The following is a 19,388-nucleotide window of genomic DNA, read 5'->3' as shown; positions in this document are numbered from 1 at the left end:
CTGTTTATAGCTGTTGTCAATACTCAACTAAACGAATTATGATTATTATTCAAAATCTCTTCTTTCCCAACTACCCTCTCTGCTAGTACCCGTACTTGATGCTACACACTAGTGGGATGCACGAGTATTTTTCATGAAATAATGACATTAACTGAACTCAGACTAAGGAGATCTCATGACAATTTAGTCTCCGACAAACATATCTTAATTAAAAATCCCAAACTCCAGATCCTTCGCACCCAACAATCAAAGGGTTAACAACTTCAAGTTGGTATACCTCAGGCTCTCCCTCACAGCGCCTGCACCGAAATCCTCCTCACATGTCCACTACCATTCATTAAACCAACCCCACTAGACTCACGGAGATGATTATGATGCGTATCACTCTGACGCTCATCCTCCAAATCCTCAACATCAATACTAAAGCGTCTAGGCCTCGACCAAACGCCAAACTTCTCACCACCATTCGCCTCCCCGACCCCCTTGATTTGCTCAGAGTCAACTCCGAAGCGCTCAGTAACCTGCGAAACCAAATCCGCATGCGCAGAAGCCCGAGTAGAGGTATGCGGACCACCAAGACGCTCCTGAGCCCGACGCATCAATTCCATATGCTGCGTCGCCGTATCGGCCGCACGTGGATGGTCCTTCGCATCGGAGTCACTGAGCAAATCGTACAGCACGCCTTCGTGCAGCGTTGCGGCAGATTGATGATCGTTAGACGCAGTGAAAAGCCCAGAGAGCAATTTCGTCATTTCCAGCGTGACAGGATCACAACTTCCCCAAACTTGACGCAAGTTGTAGCAGATATCCCGACAAAGCTGGATAGCCGAGTCGACGGAGCCGCGGCAGAAACGCGTTTCCACGAGTCGTCGGCCAATCCATACAACCACGTCCGGGGTCCAGAGTCGTTGGACGATTCTTGATGTCCAGAGTTGGGTTAGGATGCCTTCTAGTTCGTCGAACATTTCGTGTTCGCCCAGGAGGGTGATTATGTCGTTTAGCTGGGTGAATGGGAGATCGACGATTTCGATACCGATTGATTTTGATGCCGTCATAAGTTCTTGCAGGAGGAGCTTTGACTTTACGGACATTTCGTTGAACATTGTTGTGTTCTGGCAACGGGTGGCGTTGTGGCCGCTCAGGTATAGGCAGAGCTGTGTCGCGGCGAGGATACTCTCGTAGCTGTTTAGACCGTCGGTGAGATGGAGGAATGAGTGCAAGACACCGGTCACATCGCTTGCGTCGCTGAAGTGAGATTCGTTGCAGAGGTCTCGAACAAGGCTGGTTGTCGTTGTGAGGATGTTCAAGGTGTAGTTCTCACTGTGGACCTCACGGAGACAGATGCCGTAGAACTGTTGCACGATATCTCTGTCCGAAATACTAGAAGCAGAGAGTGTAGCGCAGAAGTACTCGTACAATTTTCTATTTGTATCCTTCGCCGCACGAGTACGATTCTGCTGCATCTGCAGACGAGCCAGACGATCTCCAGCAATGAGCGTTGGAACGAAGTCATGTCCGGACAGATTCTTCGAAAATGCCTGTTGGGTTTGCATCTCGCGGGCCATTTCGGTCATAATTTGTGTGGAGCTGGCGCGGCGTCCGAATGATTCTTCGAATGCTGATACGAAGACAGCGTCGCGGCGATCACTCAGGGCCATGGCGTTTGTTTCAGATCCGTAGACGACACGGTGACGCAGTTCGTCTCAGGACATTGTTGCCGCCTTCGATGAAGCCGCATTCTAGGTAGATCGCGGCGATCTTGCGAGCCCAGTCGGCCATCATGTCTGTTTCACCGCCGGCGTGAAGGACGTCTGTCACGTATGTGTGGAGAAGGGCATTACCCTGCTGCACGGAGGTAGGCGTGCCCTGGCGCGAGTGTGCAAGAGCAAGTTCGCGGAGCCAAGAGAGGGTGGTTGTTGAGAAGAATCCCTGGGTCTTCTTGGCGAGCTGATACTCTTCAGTATACAACGAGCGAGCTTCACTGGTAGAATCACGCTTGCGAACGAACAACTGAGCCAGCTTGTGTTTCAATGTAATTGGCAGAGGCTGTGTCATCTGGTCGAGACCCTTTGCAGATTGCGAAGTAGGAACCCATTCGCTTGTTTGCAGGGGCTTCTTGTACAGCGAGATGGCTTCGTCTATATACGAGTCGTTGGACTCGCATAGCTCGGCGAAGAGTAGGGTTGCGCTGAGGGTCTTTTGGTGCGTGGGACCGTATACGGTTTCACAGGTCATCACGTATTCAGATGCCACCTTGTAGCGCTCGGTGAATTCAGTACTCTTCGTCCGTGTTGTCAGAATATTCATGTAGCCAAGGTAGGTCTTCTCAATCAGTTTCTCGGTCTGCATTCTGTCGTATACGGACATTTGCTCGTGCATGACAAGGGTAGGCCAGACATGGCGGTAGACATCAAGAGCAGAGTCCCACTGCAGCTCTTTCTCGTACAGAACAATGAGAGCAAGTGCTGCTTCCATTCCTTCGGGTGCGATGGTACTGCCGCGCAGGGTTGTATTGTAGATGCGCTGGTAGGTACTCTTGGCTTCATGGTTCATCTCCAACCGGGTTGCCAGGGCAGCTTCCAAGTATAGATTCTCAATGGTGTGCTTGTGAGTTTCTCCCAGACGACTCGTGAGGAAATTGCTAACTGAATGGAGCAGGGTCAACGCCTTGGTGAACTGGAAGGTTGTCTCATAGAATTCAACGACGGCCTTTGCCACAGCAAGAACCGAAGGTACGGGCACTCTTTCAGATGCAACAAGTGATCCAAAGGCATTCTCATAAACAATAGTAGCTTGATCCAGATGAAGTCTGCGGAAATGGCAATATGCCAGGACCAGAGCCAGATCAGCCACGGGAGGTGCCAGCTCAGTTGGAAGCTTCTTGTGAGATCCGGCCTGCTCGACGGTAGGCCAGACGTGCTGTAGGACAGCCTTTGAGCAATCGCTAGCTTCCGACCAATCTTCCTCACGAACATAAATACTCGAGAGGTTGTGACAGAGAATGAGGGTGGAGACGGAAAGGTTGCTGGGTGACGAGGTAATCGAGTCCAACAATTCAACCATCAGCTTGCGGTCGCGACCAGATAGAGAAGTACTGTCTTCGATAGACACGGTATTTGCCATTCCTTCGGCTAGCGACATAGCAAGCTCGACGGCATCGGAGGAATATTCCTGGTTGCTTTCCTTGTAGTAATTCCACATCAGGATAGACAAGGACCGATCCAGGCTGTACATGTGCATCTCTTGGGTCTCGGCGCGAAGCAGTTGCACGCGCTGCATCATCTCATTGGAATGAATACCAGTGATCTCAAGGTCAGCGACCAATTCACGAATGATCACCTCAGCCTCATCATTGCGGCCCTGGCGACGCAGGAACTGGTAGTAGACGAGAGCGACATTGGCCTTCTTGTCCATCATATCGACGGAATCGATGTCGCGAGAGTTCAGACCGGTCCAGAGATTTGACAAGATTCCCTGAGCTTGAGCCTTTTCGCCCTGAGACTCGTAGAGCTGAGCCATGTACAGAGCATACTTGATGCGGCGTTCGTCGGTGACATCCATGGTGCGAACCACATTGTCATACTTGGTACGTGCGATATCGCGACTCATCTCGTCACTTCCAGTACTCGAGAACTGACCAGTGAGGAAGTCGGCAGTCTCAGACGATTGTCTAGAGCTGGAACCATACTTAACCAGGATCTGCTGGTAGTATTCCCGGGAGATCAGAAGAGCAGAGTGATTGTCGCTGCGCGACTTGTATGTAGTGACGATCATTCCGAGGTACTTTAGTCGCTGGTTGAATTCCACGCCAGTGATCTCCGTGTCGGTCAGGATGAGATACTTCATAATATCCTCCTGTTGGGTAGTCATAGTTCCACTCTCGGTAAATGACTGTGTCATCATCTCGGCACAGGCCAAAGTGATGCTGTCAGATTGTCCCAGAAGCTCTTGACTGAGTCTCCAAGCATCATAGCAGTGCTCTTCTGCATGACTAGCATGTGCCAGTTTGGAAACACGAGCGCTAAGTAGCAGACTTTGCAGGAGTGCCATCGACTTTTCACCAAGGACCAGGCGTCGGATATCAGTCGCGAGACGGTATAGCTCAAGGACACTGGACCGAGTGAACTGCGACTCCTTGCACGTAAGCTCGAGGCGAGCAAACAGAACAGTCACAGGAAGAAGCTTTTTGAAGCTGGCAGTGAACTGGAATTCGCCGGCGTCTGTGACTAGAGGCGATGACAGAAGATGCGACATCCAATAGCGTGCGGTGTATTCCAGCACAGCATACTTATCAAACAGACGGTTGCGCTCCTCCATGCTCAGCTTGTCCATTGAGATTTCACTCTCTTCGCGAACACTCAGCTGGACCCATGCCAGGCATCTTGTCAGAAGATCGTGATGGGCCTCCTTCAGGGTGAGTGGTGATTTGTCACCGACAGATCTGACCTGTTTGATGACATGGTCGCGAATACACGTATGCGCAAAAGAGACAACGCCATCGCGGGTCATAACTAGAGGTCGAAGAGCAGCGGCCCATGCAGAGTCGACATGAGAGGCACGCGACACGAAGCTTGGTCCCTTTGCATCGACAGCCATGAGCTGTTCGACTTCCTCCACCAGCAAGGGTCGCTCGGCAGCAGCCAACCAGGCCATGATTGACCTGGTCTCTGTCTGGCTCAGATCTAGACTCTTCATGTGGAAGTCTAAGAGCTCCGGCATGGTTTGAGGTAAGCCTTGGATAGACGAAATTGACTGCGCCGGATTTCTCTGCTGGCCGGCGTGAGCAATTGCCATCTCAGCCCAGCTGAAGGATCCTTGGGAGCGGTTGACAATGGCAGATACAGCAGATTGAAGCTGACTCTTCTTCGATTCTTCGAAGTGGGAGCCAGATGAGAGCATCTTGTGGACATACGTGGAGAGGTCGGTATGAGTCTGGGCGCTTTGGATCGTGAACTGTCCAATGTTTCTGGTACTGAGCTTCGAGCTGAGAGGACGAGTGAAGGCAATCATCTTTGAGCCGGCATTCTGCTCGTCCAAGACGGCCGTGATCTTCTCCAAGAAGGCAATCGCATCGGAATCGCCGCCTTTAATCTGGTCAAGACCATCGACGACAAACATGTACTGGATATTCGAAGCCAGTCCAGCGCGAATACCCTTCCAGAGACTTTCCTCTACCTCCGACTCGAAAGCACCATCCATGGCAGCTTGAGCAGCGTGGGCGACCTGGACAAGAATAGCTTCCTGTGTTTTCCTATCACTGACAGAGTGATCTAGCATTTGATGGAGAACGCCCTTCAGGATGCGCAGAGGGAGTGTTGCGACCGGAATATCAGCGCCTGGGAAAAGTTTAGTAATTTGATCTGATGATTTGATCTGGATGAAACTCACGAATGGTGTAGGGAATGACATTCCAACTATCATGTTCGGCCGATTCCTGCAATCGCTCCACAGTCCACTGTGCCATAGCACTTTTTCCAGCTCCAGGGCCACCAGTCATGAGCAAGACAGGAGACTTTCCAATAGTGAAGTCATAAAGAGTATTGTTGAACCATTCAAATGATCCATCGACCAAAGTGTGGCTGCGAGAATCAAGAATGAATTGCAGAGGGCGATCCTGTACTCCCAGGAACTGTCGAAGACTTCCCAGCTCAGGGCTCGAGTAGATCAACGAGCTGTGCCTGACAACCTTGGAGGTAGCAGACTCGACAATGGTATTCCAGTGGGTAGAGTAACGTCTGGCGTAGATCACGAAACCAGAATCCACGTTGTGGCCGGTGACATGCTCAGACTCCTTGCTCTTGAAGCCTTCAATACAGCTGGAAGAGGTGGTGGAGATCATCTCGAGGAGATCTGCGAACACGGCAGCCGCCTCTGGCTGAAGCTCGGGAGATGACTTGTAAGCAGTTTCATATTGAAGCAGCAGGTGAATGCCAACAGCCACACGACCGTATCTTCCAAAGACACTCTCGAAGAGGTCGGTGTTGTCAATATCAGACTAATCTCATCGTTAGCATTCACTCCTTTGAAGTTCCGTCGAGTGAAATGTATCTCACCTCCAAAAGTAGAATCAAGAAACCCCATATCATCTTCGCCGCCTCATTGGCGCCGGGTGCAAAGGCCCCGATTGATTCACGCAGGGCATCAACCGCATAGGCGAGACGAGAAGCCCATCTCAGACTGCAATCCAGTCGGCTTCCGTCGCGGGGCATCCAGCGCAGGCGCTCGGCAGCCACAGCATCGAAGAAAGCATCGACAGTAGGGCCTCGCTGAGTGATCTCGATTGCAGACAGGCCCAGTTGAGTCTTGCATTTCTGCGTCACGGATTGAACCTTCTCTTGCAAGATGGTAACTCGGTGGCTACTTCCACTTAGGTTCTGCACGACACGGGTAGAGGAGACACCGGTGGTCGAGCTGGTGGCTTCTTCACTCATGATGCCTCGTTGGCCCATGCCTGCTTGGCCCATACCTGCTTGACCCATACCTGCTTGACCCATTCCTGCTAGGCCCATACCTGCTTGGCCCATACCTGCTTGACCCATACCTGCTTGGCCCATACCTGCTTGACCCATACCTGCTTGACCCATACCTGCTTGGCCCATACCTGCTTGACCCATACCTGCTTGACCCATGCCCTTTTGGCTTCCACTCTGCTTGAGACCAGTTCCAAGAGCTCCAGCCCCGGCCATGCCAGCGGCACCGGTAGCAAGTCCGGCACCAGCACCTCGGCCCCCCGAGCCTCCAAATGCTCCATTGTCAGAAGCTGAAGATCCAGACATGGCGGCCATACCTCCCATGGTTATACCGCCTTGTTTGGACAGCTTCTGGCTCATCGGGTTGGTGGACATGTCGGATGTGCCCTGGCCCAAGGCTCCTTTTTCCTTGTTGATACCCTGGCCCGCGGCAACTGATTTTCCACCTTGTTTATACTGCTTGGAGGCCTGTGGGGTCTTCCCTGCGGTCATTCCTTTGGCCATGTCGCCCTTCTTCTTGGGGGTAGAGGATTTTCCTGCAAGGCCCTGGCCCATACCCTTGGCGGCAGTCTTACCAGCAGCTCCATCACTGAAGACATCGTCACTGATACCTGATATGATGTTGAACTCATCGCTGATAGAGTCACCACCACCACCAAAAGTTCCGCCTGCACTGTTTCCTTGTGCAGCGAGTCCAGCTCCAGCCATTCCACCTGCAGCTGCTGCTCCACCCTTGGCTTGCTTGGACTTGCTCTGGGAGGTCGCTTTCTTTCTCTGGCTGCCGACCCCCAGGGTTTGATTGAACTTCTCTTTTGCTTGGCCCAATAATCCATGGCCTTGGGAAGATTTGTCTTTGTCCTTACTTGCATCGCCCATTTTGGCTTCATCTTTCATGGCGCCGTATTGCCCTTCGGATTTGTTGCCCATCGTTTTCTGAGTAGGGCTAATTCCTCCGGCTTCGTTTGCGCGGAAATTGTCGCTAGTCGGGTCAAGAACGCTCGATTCTTTCCTCAGGTCTTGCTGCTGATCTTGCCCCAATCCTTTAGCACTTGTCTGGGAAAAGGTCTGGTCGGTGGTCTTGGTGGTGCTTTCTTTGGTTTGACTCCAATTCTGCTGGCCCGAATCAGATTGGCTCTGAGCCCAAGCAATTCCTGGCGATCTACCAACAGCCTGGCCCTGACTTTGTGCCTGACTGGTTTGCATTTTTTCCTGGCTCAGTCCTCCTTTGGCGCTGCTTCCAGCGCCTTTGGAAGCAGTATTGCCTGTTTGCCTCTGGTCTCCGGGTCCAGGCCAGATAGGACCTCTTCGAATATCGTCGTTGGGTTCCGGTGGCCCGACTGAAACGCTGCCAAACATTCGGCGTCCAGCGTTTTCAGCACTTGCTGGGCTTAGGTATTCCGTATTTGATCCGGCACCACCGATAGCACCGGCAGTGTCTCCTCCACTAACGACATCTCTGGGACTTTCTTCCTTTCCCGCGAGACCTTTGGCACTGCCGAAGTTTCCCTTGGGTGGTTTCATCCTTGACTTGTCCTCCTTTTTCGAGAGTCTGCTGACCAATACCACTCTGACCAATGCTTTGTTCGACTTGTTGCCCTTTATCGAAAGCTTGCTGACCAGTGCTACCCTGACCAGTGCTCTGTTTGAATTGTTCGCCTTGATCGGCAGCCTGCTGGTCAATGCCGCTCTGGCCAGTGCCCTGTTTGATTTGTTCGCCCTTATCAATAGCACGCTGATCAGTGCCAGTCTGATCAGTGTGCTCTTTGCTTGTGGTGTCTTTCGAGCCACCGCCTATGGACATGCGCTTGCCCAGGCTCCGGGCAACACGAAGGCCAATATTCTCTCCGTGCTTTTGAGCTTCCGCCTGAATTTGCTGGGAAGCCATAATGGTGTTATTTGTTATTTGGTATCGAGAACAGAAACAGAGTTAAAGAATAAGAAAATTTTGTAGTCGTAAAGATTAAAAATAGAAAATAGTTATCATATAGTCGTTGAGTTCAGTTGTCATGAGTATAGTAGATGGGGAAGGAAAGCAGATTATCCCACATTCAAGCAGTCTTAATAGCTAAATGAGCTACCCCTCATAATTGCATCATGGGTTCTTCTCGGGGAGCCGAAAGGTGCCTATGCAATTCCATAGGGCAATTACAGTCATGGAGGGGGTATATTTGTGGAACTTCGGCTTCATCCATTCGGGAGTGAACCACGCCTTGATTTGAAGCTGTTTCCAAGGACCGCATGCGGATGGATGAATCAATATTGGACGCTGATTCAGCCGGTACCAGGAGGTGAATTGAAGTCGATGATGCTCGAAGGCATGGAGGGCATGGATGGGATCGAGGGGATAGGTGGGTCTTGCGGCCAGGTGATGTCTTTGTATACAGATTAGCTTTCGGGTTTCGTCACTGTGTTTTTACTGCTGTTTCTTATTACCATAGAAAAGGTCTTTTGGAATACCATAGGTCTGTCAACCGACTGAAAAATTTATAGTGCTTCAAATTATACGTATCAATGGTAGCATAAATCAATTAGATGTATTTTCTGTTCAATAATGCAGACATATCCCTATAGAAATAAGATGGATATGTCAATGACGAAGGTGGAATTGCTGTTAAATTCTATGTGCTATAGGGAGTCTAATTAGAAACAATGACACGCTAAACATGAGAATGAACGATGTAGATGCAAAGTTGGCGGGTTGTGACGTAAAGACTCCCTCTCCCCACAACGCGAGGTAGATGTACGTCGCCTCTCAGTGGACGATCGGCTGTTAGTCATTGTGGAAATTATTTCCCCGTTTATCATATCTCACTGAAATCAACCAACAGATTCTATTCGAGCTACATTTGAATCCATGGTTTGTATTGCAGTGAGATCATTTCCCCAGTTTCCAAAAGGACATCGGTTTCTATCCGATGCTCCCGACCGCTTTGTGAGATCATGTCTACTTTGTTCATGGCTGTCGCTCTGCGCTACGCGGGCACATCCGTCGAGCCAATGGGCAATGTCGCGGTTTATGTCATGACATTCCCCGGCCAGAAAGAATGTGGAAGCCACGCGCTTGCTAGACAGATGTTTTACTCCTCTGTCCCGTCAAGACCTCGGAATAACATGAGATTTACACGGCATGTCGCGTGAAAATAATTTCGCATCGCCATTCTAGGCATGATTCACGTCCGTGGTTCCTATTTAGATTAATTTCGGGTCTGGTCAAGAAACTCCTCCGACCAGAAACCGGATGTTGGGAGGTGCAAAGCTGGTTCCAACGGGTCGTTCTTTTAGGAAATAATTCGGGCCCGGTCACCATGCCCCTCGGTTGCTGGACGGTAGAATGGTTGATATGATTCCATAAATGTTCTTCCAGTATCCTTCACAGCCCTGAAGTGTATTGACGTCGAGCTATGAGCCCAGGTGGCGAGCAGAAATTCTGGTGTTTATCTAGGGAAAATAGGAAATGCCTAGGCTTTTGATTAGTAATTATTAATACTACTAGATAATCTTGTTCACATTGGGATTTTATATAGCTACAGTTACTAATAGTAGTACTAGAAAGTAGTCAAAAGGCGGGATATCTTACACGGGCCAGATCATAAGAGCACCTGGCAATCTCTGAGGTAGCTTGGGTGGTCATTCATCAAATTTCGGAAGCTTCTCGAGGTTTAGTATGGTGCTACTTGAATTTTCACGAGACATGAATAGATAGTGGGACCAAATCATGCATCTACGCTTGGTTTTTGGACAGCCTCGCGAATGTATACCGCGCCGAGCAAAAGTACAAGGAAGCCGAATCCACTACCTACCAGCTCTGTCAGACCCAGCGAGAAACACTTGGGGACAATCATGAAGACTTTTTCAAATTTTTGGAATTGCTCACGTCTATATTTCGTGATCAGAGGAAATATGGTGAGCAGATCGAGACTACTTTTGACGAACTAACAAAGGACGGTGTTGGGGATGATTAGTGACTGAAGATGCCAATGTTGTTTTTATCTCACATTTGATACATTATATTCCAAGGTTAGCGTTGACTTTGTTTGAATCGTTATTCTAGCACACCTCGTATCTACAACATCCCCTTCCTTCTTCCATCGGGGGCCGCCCCATCGCCAAGCCCTAACCCGCCCTGACGCCATCCCAATACGAGGCTCCAAAAATAGCAATCTTCACCTAAAGAGGCGGCATCTCGCGTGAGAAGCCTGCCAAGTCTAAATGAACCTCTCGCTAGGTTGCATCTAACAGGAACAAGCCCGAAGAAGGGATGATCATCATCGTTTAGAACTTGTTGCCCGTGAAGCTGGTATAGATACGAGCTTGGCAGGGATCATATATCCTTTAGTAATGAAGCGAGGAATTATATTTAGCGATTTGGAAATGCAGAAACGGCATCGTCTCATCTGCAAATTAGTATAATAACCGCGGTGGGATGCGCCCTTCGTCCCATCTCCTCCTCAGCACTCTCTCCATCATCAATCAAGTGAGCCTGGCAACCAGCCAGCAATTGGCATAACAACCATGATATTCAAACAAGCCCTCCTCTCCCTCTCTTTGGCAATTTCCACAGCAACAGCCTACCACCTCGCCGTCGTCGACCAAAACACCAAAACAGTCCGAGTCTTCCCTCGCGACGCAGCAACATGGAACAAAGACGCAATCTACTGGTCCTTCACAGCAGATCCGGACGTGGGCTGGTTCGAACACGACGACTGGGCCGATCTAGATGACGTGAAGATCCGCAAGACCGCCGATCTAGGTTATGTCGCCCTAGTAGCTGCCTCGGGGGGGCAAAGTCGGAATGGTCAATATCATAGCCGGGCACGAAAGTGCCGACCTGGACGATGTTGTCTGGGAAGCGACGCCGGGCGACAATCCGCACTCCCTGGAGCGAATACCGCACCTGGGTGCATTTGTGGCGTCTAGCTCTGACCCGGGTAAATTGACCCTATACGTGCCGACTGATGCGTCGGATGTGAATAATCTGAGCAAGATCAAGAAGAGTCATGAATATAAGCTCGACATGGCGCATGGAGTTTTGTGGCACAGCGGTAAGCTCTGGGCGACGGGGAAGGACTATCTTTATAAGTTTGATGTTGTGGGGAAGGGGAAGGATATCAAGTTGGTGCTGGATGGGGAGGGGATCCCCTTGAAGAAGATTCCCGGTCATAAGAAGAATGGCCATGATTTATCGGCTAGTTATAAGGATCCCAATGTTTTGTTGGTAACGCATACTGGTGGGGCGTTTGCTTATAACATCAAGACTGGGGTGTTCGAGACTCTCATGGCGGTTACTAAAATCAAGTCTCTTGTGCAGCATTCTTCGGGTGAATATGCCTGGGTGAGAGGGGAGAAGAATGAGCTGGGTCAATATGTGTCTTTCAGTGATGAGAAGGACCCGAAGACTGTGACTGATAGGAGGGGATGGGGCGATGCGGAGTTCTACAAGGCGAAGATCTTCGATCCTGACTATGAGTGAGTTGAGCAGCGGCGGAATGTCTGTATGTTAAGGTCAACTATACTGAGTTTATCATATTACCTCGTCACCAAGACACTCTATAGACTTCAGTGATTCTTCAATGACTATCAAGGCGTAGATGGCGTGGATGGCGTGGATGGCGTGGATGGTCCAGTATCAAGATGCGAGGGATGAGATTCACAATGAGCACACCGTAGTGAACCGAATCGTTGAAAAGGCACAAGATGGGTCTACAAAGCCAAACAGCCATAACCGGTCTCCGAACCCTGGAATAAGATCCAAGAAAATTCCCGTCCCAACTCCAGGGTTCAGCAGCCCAAACACTACCCTATCGTACGCAACGCAAAAGATCTCTCTTCAGGATTGGAAAAGCAATTCATGGAATAGCCTATGTACGACTCAAAAGCGACTATCCAGGACTCGGCGCGCGGACCGGCCCAAAAGCAAATTTCCAACCCTGCATCAACCAGCATGCGGCGATGCATCCATATCCATATCCATTTTCCCCTCAAAAGAACCGGTTGCCGAAAATTTCAAAGGTAAACGCGAAGCATGATATCATCCGTACAAATAGCCAGCCGTGGCCGGTAAAAGCCTTCGTTCGATTGCAGCCGTGTCGGTGCCGAGATGTTCTGGCGAATTTTGGTGTTTTTGTTCCGTCATCGTAGATTCAACCGGTCCGTTCACGACTCAAGGGTTTTCTTTAACGTTGTTGGGCAATCTATTGGCCGGGGTTGGGGTTCATCTGTGGGTTGCCTTGTTAGCCTGCCTGTTCCTTCTCGGGTCGTGCTGTGTGGGTTGGGTGGTAAGTGATTCGATTGTCGAATTCGATGACCGACTTCGATATCGAAATCACTGGTGGATTTTGTGTCGCAGATTTGTGTTTGTGGGCTGTGAATTGTGGGATGGATAGATTCAGTCGGTATGTACCTTGCGCTTGCCACCGGTCATGGTGACGTTGACGAAACGACGGGTGTACAGGACACGCTTGTAGGCGCGGCCCTTGGGGGTCTTCTTCTTCTCCTGGGGCTCAACCTGTACTCGGAAGATCAGTTAGGATGAGGGTTCTCGCGACTCTCTCGATGAACATGACGCCTCCGTATAACGCCACCAAAGGGTTCACGGAGGCACAAGTTCATAGGTTCAACAGGGGGACACTTGCCTTAGGAGTGGCGGCCTTGACCTTACCGGCACGAGCGAGAGATCCGTGAACCTTACCCATGTTGGATGACTGTTGATGGAATAACGGTGGTTGTTGGAAGGGCGATGAAGTTCAAGACGGACGCGGACGGCGATAGGGTTGCGAATTTGCGAAGTGCGACTGTGTGGGGCGGCTTAGCGAGGCCGTCAGCAAGTTGGTCAGGTGATTGGAGGGGTGAGTCAGCGTGAGTCAAGTCACGTGGGTCAGAAGCTGGCGGGGTCCGCTTTAGGTAGTCCCGTGATATTAGTCATCATTCGAGATATGCTATACCCTAGCCCCGATTAGGATGGATATAGATCGGGGCCACCCTGGGGCATATAGATACAGATATGGATACATAGATGTGACCCGAGCTTAGTGACTGATCTGCTCTAATATTGATATAATTAGATGATCCAGCCCATGGTAATGTATAATACATCAATCCCATATGTGACACAAGATAACCTCACTTCGCATCCCCCTTCTCTTTCGCCGCCGCCTCTTCTCTTTCCCGCTTTCTGGCCAAGTATCGCTCCTTCGCACTCAACACTTCTCCAGCTGTCTTGGCACTGCGATTCTTCTCGGCAATCTCCCGCTGCTTCGCGGCCTCGGCCTCTTCCTCCTTTCGCGCACGTTCCTCCAATTGAGAGGCAACCATCTCAGTCTGGCGAGCACGCTGTCCAGCCCGACCCTGAGCTCCAAAGTTGGCACCCGGTCGTCCAGCAGGTCGCGCTGCCGCCTTGGGAGCCGCAGAAGCTGTAGTCTTAGGCTTCGGTGCCACATTCAATCCCGCAGTAAGCAGCTGGCGTTTATCAACCACCTGGCCCTCATCATTGACAACAACACGACCTCCCTTCTCATTAAGTTCAGCCGCCTTCTGAGCTTCCGTCTTATCATCTTTCTCCTTCGTCGAATCCTCAGTCGTCTCACCAGCCTTGACCCGGCTAGCCGCTTCTTCAGCAGCCTTGACAACTTCCTGATGCCGCTCCTCTCCACGAGATAATACATCGCGGTAAAAGCCCACCATCCCCGCACCTCCATTCTTCCTCCGTCTCTCTTCCTCCTCCTTCTCTCTCTTTTCTTCCTCTTCCTCCATTTGCCGCAACTCTTCCTGCTGCTTCTTATAAGCGCCCGTAACAAAGCTCTCCTTATCCGCAAACTCATCACCCTCCGCCTCGCGCTCCTTGGCAAGCTGGCGATCCCGGGCGCGCGTCTGATCGCGTTTCCGGATCTCCGCACTACGCAGCAGATTCGTCATGTACTTTGGTACTTCGCTCGCTTCGGCGGATGTGTTGGATTTTTCGGGCTTGGCGTGTAGACTATCGTATACGGCGTCGTAGGAGTAAATTGAAGGATCCAGTTCTTCGGCTTCCTTCGCGTGCTTTTTGCTGCTGTGTAGTGCGGAGAGATTGGTGAATTCTTTGCCAGGACCGGGTACTGGTGGCTTCGAGTTCTTCGATTGGTTGAGGCCCAGGTGCATTTCTCCTTGTTGTACTTTTTCCTTCTCCTCATCTTCATCTTCGTCGTCGGCGAAAATTGAGCTCTTGTTCAGTGGTTTGATGTTTGGTTTCCCGGTTCCAAGTCCTAATTGCATCTTTCGTTTCGGTGGCGGGCCTGCGGCAGAGGAAGAGGAGGAGGATGGTTTAGAGGGTTTGGAGGGTTTCGGAGCTGGCGCGTCTACGCCACCCAGGGTTGAGACTTCTACTGCGCCATCATTGTTGGATGCTTCATCTCCTGAGTCGTCGTCGAATATGTTCTTGCGCTTCTGTCCGAAGGCATTTCCTGGCTTTGGGCCGGGTTTCTTGTTGGGGAGATTGAGGCCGGTCGAGAACTGCGGCGCCATGGTGTGGGGTCTAGGATGGTCGCGCCGGTCTGAGATTATGTTATGTAGATTCACAGATGTTGGATTAAAGGTGAGAGTAGAAGGCCGGCCGACCGCGATTGAGTGGATTCAAGTTCAAAGTTGTGACGTCTTGGGCAAAATTGGGAAGCTGCGATGCGATAGCGCCGATAAAGCAGGGCTGTCATGTGATATGTGATTGGCTGGGCTTGGTTTGCGGGGAACTGCCATGCTGCAGGTTTGGAGAGAAATTGTTCTGATGAAACTGAAGTTGTCATTTTTATTAGATGGAATGCTTTTAATTTCAAAACAATTCAAGTTCCTAGGTTACTCATTTTATAAGGTTGCCCAATTGACTGCAATTCCAAAAAAGCCCCGCGTCTGTTGACCTTTTCCCTGGTAGCTGGAGAGCATATATATAGTTTGCTAACGAACTTCGACTGTCCTACTAATCCAAGTTCCAGTCGGCATTCGGGTTTTTTCTCACAGAACTTGATTTTGCTGATATTCCATTCAAGCTTGCTTACTAAAACTAATTATCAAATTCTTCTCTATCAAAACTAAACAACCAAAGCATACCACCAGGATAATGTTCTAGTCCTAAGGTCAGCTCCATGCGTGTCCCTATCATCACGTGTCCACTGGAGCAACAACCATCAATGCTCCACCCCTCTACTCCGTAATTAACCTCAAGTCTTAAACAAACCCCCCCAAATAACCCCCGCCGCAAAAATGTCCTACTACTTCACCATCCTCTCACCAACCGACACCCCCATATTCAACATCGCCTTCGGCACCTCCAAAGGCGGCGGCGATGGCATTGCCCGCTTCCGATTCCCCGACACCGCCCAATACATGAACCAATTCATCATCCACTCCAGTCTAGACATCCTCGAAGAAGCGCAGTGGACGAACGGTGGAATGTGAGAGCCTCTCACCCTACCTCCTCCCCCCCTTATCCCCCACCCCTCCCCTCTCCTATACCAAGCTAATCATCCCCCCCCGCATCCAGGTACCTAAAACACATCGATACCTACCCCCCCAGCCTCAGCCTACATATCCGCCTTCCTAACACCCAGCGGCGCCCGCTTCCTCCTCCTCCACCAACCGCCCCAACTCCCATCAAGCGGCAGTTCCAGCACCCTAGGCGCGTCATCGTTACTGGGTTCTTCGGGGTCAACGACGCGCGCTTCGTCGAGTAGTGTTGCGGCTAATCCTACTTCTCCGCAGACGGAGGAGGCGGTGCGTCAGTTTATGAGTGAGGTTTATGAGAGCTTTGTTAAGACGGCTATGTCGCCGTTTTATAAGCAGGGGATGGAGATTCGGAGTCCGGTTTTTAGGTCCAAGATTACGGCGGCTGGGAAAAAGTGGTTGTGATCTTTTTGTGGGAGATGGGGAATGTGAGGGTAGGCTTGGATAGGGCTTTGTTGTCTTGATTCGAGTTTGTATGCTTGGGTTGGGATCGGTTGGGTTTCTTCGTTCAGGCTGTTCTTTCTTTCTTTGGAAGAGGAGTCCCGTGGACTTTATTGAAACTCTGGACTCGGAGTTTGGTTGTTTGTGTACAGTATTGTTTTCAGTTAAGACAGAGCGCGGCGTTGGGATATTGCATTTCGTTTTTTTCTTCTCACACTTTTTATTCTTGTCAATTTTGGTGGTTATCTTTTGGTTATTAAAGGTATGTCTTTGTTATAGAAATCGGGTTATTTCTTTTCTTGCATATGCTAGTTATGTGACCCTTCGAACTGAAGGGTCTCGAATACCAAAACAATATCTGTTCTGTTGGATACCCAGATCCGGGCCCTTCCTTGCCTTCTTTACACAGAACCTGTTAGATGAATGGGATAATGCATCGTTTTGTATGTTACCCGGGGAGGAAATTGGTAGCGGATGGATGTTTTCATGTTTTCCAAATGTCTGGTCTGGGTAGGATCTTACCCCAGAAAGAAATCACAATTTGGCCGGTTTGCCGGAACGAGGATCATGGCGAGTTTAGGAAAGATGAAGATGAATGGAGAGAGATGAGAGATGATCCAAAATGATACATGGCCCGGAATACGGGTTGAACCGCGCTGTTCAGAGCAACCGAAGAAAAAGAATAGAAGAGAAGAAAAAAGATGGGGGAGGGCAGAGGGAGGTAGGAAGCAAGTAGCTCAGAAAAAAAAGAGACGAAAAGAAGAAAGGAAGAAAGAAGGGGAAAAAGAGTACGGATTGTGGATTGATTTATCAGTCCTAAACCCAACGCCAGCCAGCCGAATTCCTCCCTATCCCAATAACCCAAACAGAAACCCGCTAAAAGAACCTATGAAATAGAAAACGAGATCAAGCCGTCATCTGAGGAGCCAGCTTCTTCATGGTGATAGCTTTGAAGTTATTAACGGCGTGAATGACATCATCCAGCTTAGCGACGGCGCCAAAGATGCCACCCTCCATCTTCACAGACTCAACAGTGCCCGTATGGAGGGCCGGCTCCGCGGCCGCGGACCCATCCTCCAAGAGCACACAGTCGAATCCACGGTCATTGGCTTCGCGGATAGTTGTCGAGACGCACACATCTGTCGTAACGCCTGCGACGACGAGGTTCTTGATACCCTTGTTTCGGAGGATGAGTTCGAAATCTGTATGCGCGAAGGCTCCTCGGCCTGGTTTGTCGATGACGGGTTCGTTGGGGAGTGGATATAGTTCATCCACAGTATCATGACCCAATTCTCCCCGAATGAGTAGACGGCCCATTGGACCTTGGGACCCAATTCCTAGACCGGTACTATTATTGCAGGAGCGATAGCGTTCGCGACTTGAAAGTGTGGATAGATCGGGCCGATGGCCTATCAATCAAGTTAGTAATTCTCCTACTCGGGACCTCTATGTATGTTGGGCGATGACGTACCTTCTCGTGTATGATAGACCGGAAAACCTCCCGTGCGAAAGGCATGCAGCAGTTGCTGAAGTTTAGGGATGAGAACCTGGGCGGCGGATATGTCATAGCCCTGGTATTCCATATATCCACCCGGGGCGCAGACTATTGAGAGATGACATGCATTAGGTATATGCGTGGAAACAGCAGCCGCGGTAGTAACACAAACAAAAACAACAACAATATCAGTTCAAAACTTACAGTCTTTCTGCATATCAATGATGACTAACGCAGTTGTGTATGGGGTGAAGGAAGCATCGTGAGGCCAGTCATATGGAAGTGCGGGCAATTGGCCCTTGCGAACCTTATGGTGAGGAACTTGACGAGGCTTCTCGATGATGGGACCGTGATTATGTGTCGGGTTCAAGACGGTTAAACTCCAGATACCGGGAGAGCCAGCTGCAACCAGCATGAAGGGGCAGTCCATCAGTCGCGAAGTTCGTCGGCGCTTTCGCGTTTCCTCCGTGAGGCCATTCCGCGGGCGATAGTGACCACCGCGATCACATCGCAGCCATACCTTGGCTGTTCGACCTGGTTTCTTTTCTGTGGGTGTACTCGATGATTTGACTACGACATTGTAGCCGTGGGTCTTGCCGTGCGCCTGGACTGCTGCGAGTAAGGTATTCCTGAACGGATGAAAAGTGCATGTTAGATGGGTGGGGGCCAAAGACGCGGAGAGAGAGGGAGGTGCAGGGATTCACCTACTTATCAGGGTATGTCCCTTCGGGAGGCGCGATCAATTGAGTAGCCAGTTCCGGAATGTCTTGGAGATCACTGGGCGCATCCAGGTTGAGATCGATAGGATCGGCCATGATCGAGAAGAGAGCCACGCGTGCGCGCGCTCACCGGTGAACAGTCTGTGATGATCAAAGGTCAGGATTCGGTGCTGGCGAGGGATCACATGGTCATGACGATGAAGGTTATCTTTGCGACAAGCTTGAACGAGGGTATAGGAAGCTCTCCGGGCAGTGGGATTATTGGAGATGGTGTGGGAACTTGGGGGAGGGGCGAGAGGTAAACAAGTGCGTGGAAGCAAATGGAGACGATCAGCCACGATCCCAAGGTGTGCGTGGGTATAACAGCAGCATCCTGGAAGGGCGGTAGAAGGGACGGGATAAACAGTAGGAAAGGGGAGATATAAATCCCAAACAGGAAAGGCAGGAAGCAAAGGACGACAACTCACCAACGGGACGATGGGATACCCCAGAAACGAAACCCCAAGAGCCCCGGTGGATGTGGATGGTGGATGAAATCGGAGATCGAGTGATCCGAGTGACTTGCTCTTTGGGGTTAGTGGGGAAGTAGGGGAAGTACAGTAGAGAAGTTCAGTGAGGCAGTAAGGCAGCAAGGCAGCAAGGCAGTCAGGCATCACATGTTGTATACGGTGTTACAGACTAACCATATCCGGTTAGTGGCCTCCCCCTGACGACCAACACATCAGCCATCATCAACATCAACAGATCTAATCGTGGGCCTGCCTTTGACCTTTGCGACAACCACCTTCCACCGACAAA

General features: G+C 50.5%; 7 protein-coding genes across 7 annotated transcripts; 3 read left to right on the top strand and 4 right to left on the bottom strand.

The window, feature by feature from the left end:
- Positions 1-290: 290 nt before the first annotated feature.
- Positions 291-8,355, bottom strand: N7509_009712 (tetratricopeptide repeat protein; the record flags this gene model as incomplete). Its single annotated transcript, XM_056634349.1, has 5 exons — positions 291-1,618; positions 1,683-5,336; positions 5,389-5,995; positions 6,054-8,047; positions 8,097-8,355. 5 exons carry the CDS (start codon positions 8,353-8,355, stop codon positions 291-293), a joined length of 7,842 nt encoding a protein of 2,613 aa, XP_056484969.1.
- Positions 8,356-9,410: 1,055 nt separating this feature from the next.
- On the top strand, positions 9,411-9,608 carry N7509_009711 (uncharacterized protein; the record flags this gene model as incomplete). The annotated part of the gene is made up of 1 exon (XM_056634348.1): positions 9,411-9,608. The coding sequence occupies one exon, from the start codon at positions 9,411-9,413 to the stop codon at positions 9,606-9,608; it is 198 nt and encodes a 65-aa protein (XP_056484968.1).
- Positions 9,609-10,982: 1,374 nt separating this feature from the next.
- N7509_009710 (uncharacterized protein) lies at positions 10,983-11,940 on the top strand (the record flags this gene model as incomplete). The annotated part of the gene is made up of 2 exons (XM_056634347.1): positions 10,983-11,220; positions 11,279-11,940. The coding sequence occupies 2 exons, from the start codon at positions 10,983-10,985 to the stop codon at positions 11,938-11,940; spliced, it is 900 nt and encodes a 299-aa protein (XP_056484967.1).
- A 721-nt stretch (positions 11,941-12,661) lies between these two features.
- N7509_009709 (40S ribosomal protein eS30) lies at positions 12,662-13,162 on the bottom strand (the record flags this gene model as incomplete). Its single annotated transcript, XM_056634346.1, has 3 exons — positions 12,662-12,685; positions 12,871-12,975; positions 13,097-13,162. The coding sequence occupies 3 exons, from the start codon at positions 13,160-13,162 to the stop codon at positions 12,662-12,664; spliced, it is 195 nt and encodes a 64-aa protein (XP_056484966.1).
- Positions 13,163-13,589: 427 nt separating this feature from the next.
- Positions 13,590-14,966, bottom strand: N7509_009708 (splicing regulator NSRP1-like domain-containing protein; the record flags this gene model as incomplete). Its single annotated transcript, XM_056634345.1, has 1 exon — positions 13,590-14,966. One exon carries the CDS (start codon positions 14,964-14,966, stop codon positions 13,590-13,592), a length of 1,377 nt encoding a protein of 458 aa, XP_056484965.1.
- Positions 14,967-15,695: 729 nt separating this feature from the next.
- Positions 15,696-16,340, top strand: N7509_009707 (TRAPP subunit TRS20; the record flags this gene model as incomplete). Its single annotated transcript, XM_056634344.1, has 2 exons — positions 15,696-15,886; positions 16,043-16,340. The coding sequence occupies 2 exons, from the start codon at positions 15,696-15,698 to the stop codon at positions 16,338-16,340; spliced, it is 489 nt and encodes a 162-aa protein (XP_056484964.1).
- A 942-nt stretch (positions 16,341-17,282) lies between these two features.
- On the bottom strand, positions 17,283-18,686 carry N7509_009706 (cysteine hydrolase family protein; the record flags this gene model as incomplete). The annotated part of the gene is made up of 4 exons (XM_056634343.1): positions 17,283-17,785; positions 17,848-17,979; positions 18,076-18,500; positions 18,580-18,686. 4 exons carry the CDS (start codon positions 18,684-18,686, stop codon positions 17,283-17,285), a joined length of 1,167 nt encoding a protein of 388 aa, XP_056484963.1.
- Positions 18,687-19,388: the final 702 nt, after the last annotated feature.

Source organism: Penicillium cosmopolitanum, assembly GCF_028827165.1.
Source record: "Penicillium cosmopolitanum strain IBT 29677 chromosome Unknown utg000009l:1.0-9042332.0:1.0-9050551.0, whole genome shotgun sequence".
Lineage (NCBI taxonomy): Eukaryota > Fungi > Ascomycota > Eurotiomycetes > Eurotiales > Aspergillaceae > Penicillium > Penicillium cosmopolitanum.
Note: the sequence above shows the minus strand (reverse complement) of the source record. Positions and strands in the feature narration are given on the sequence as shown.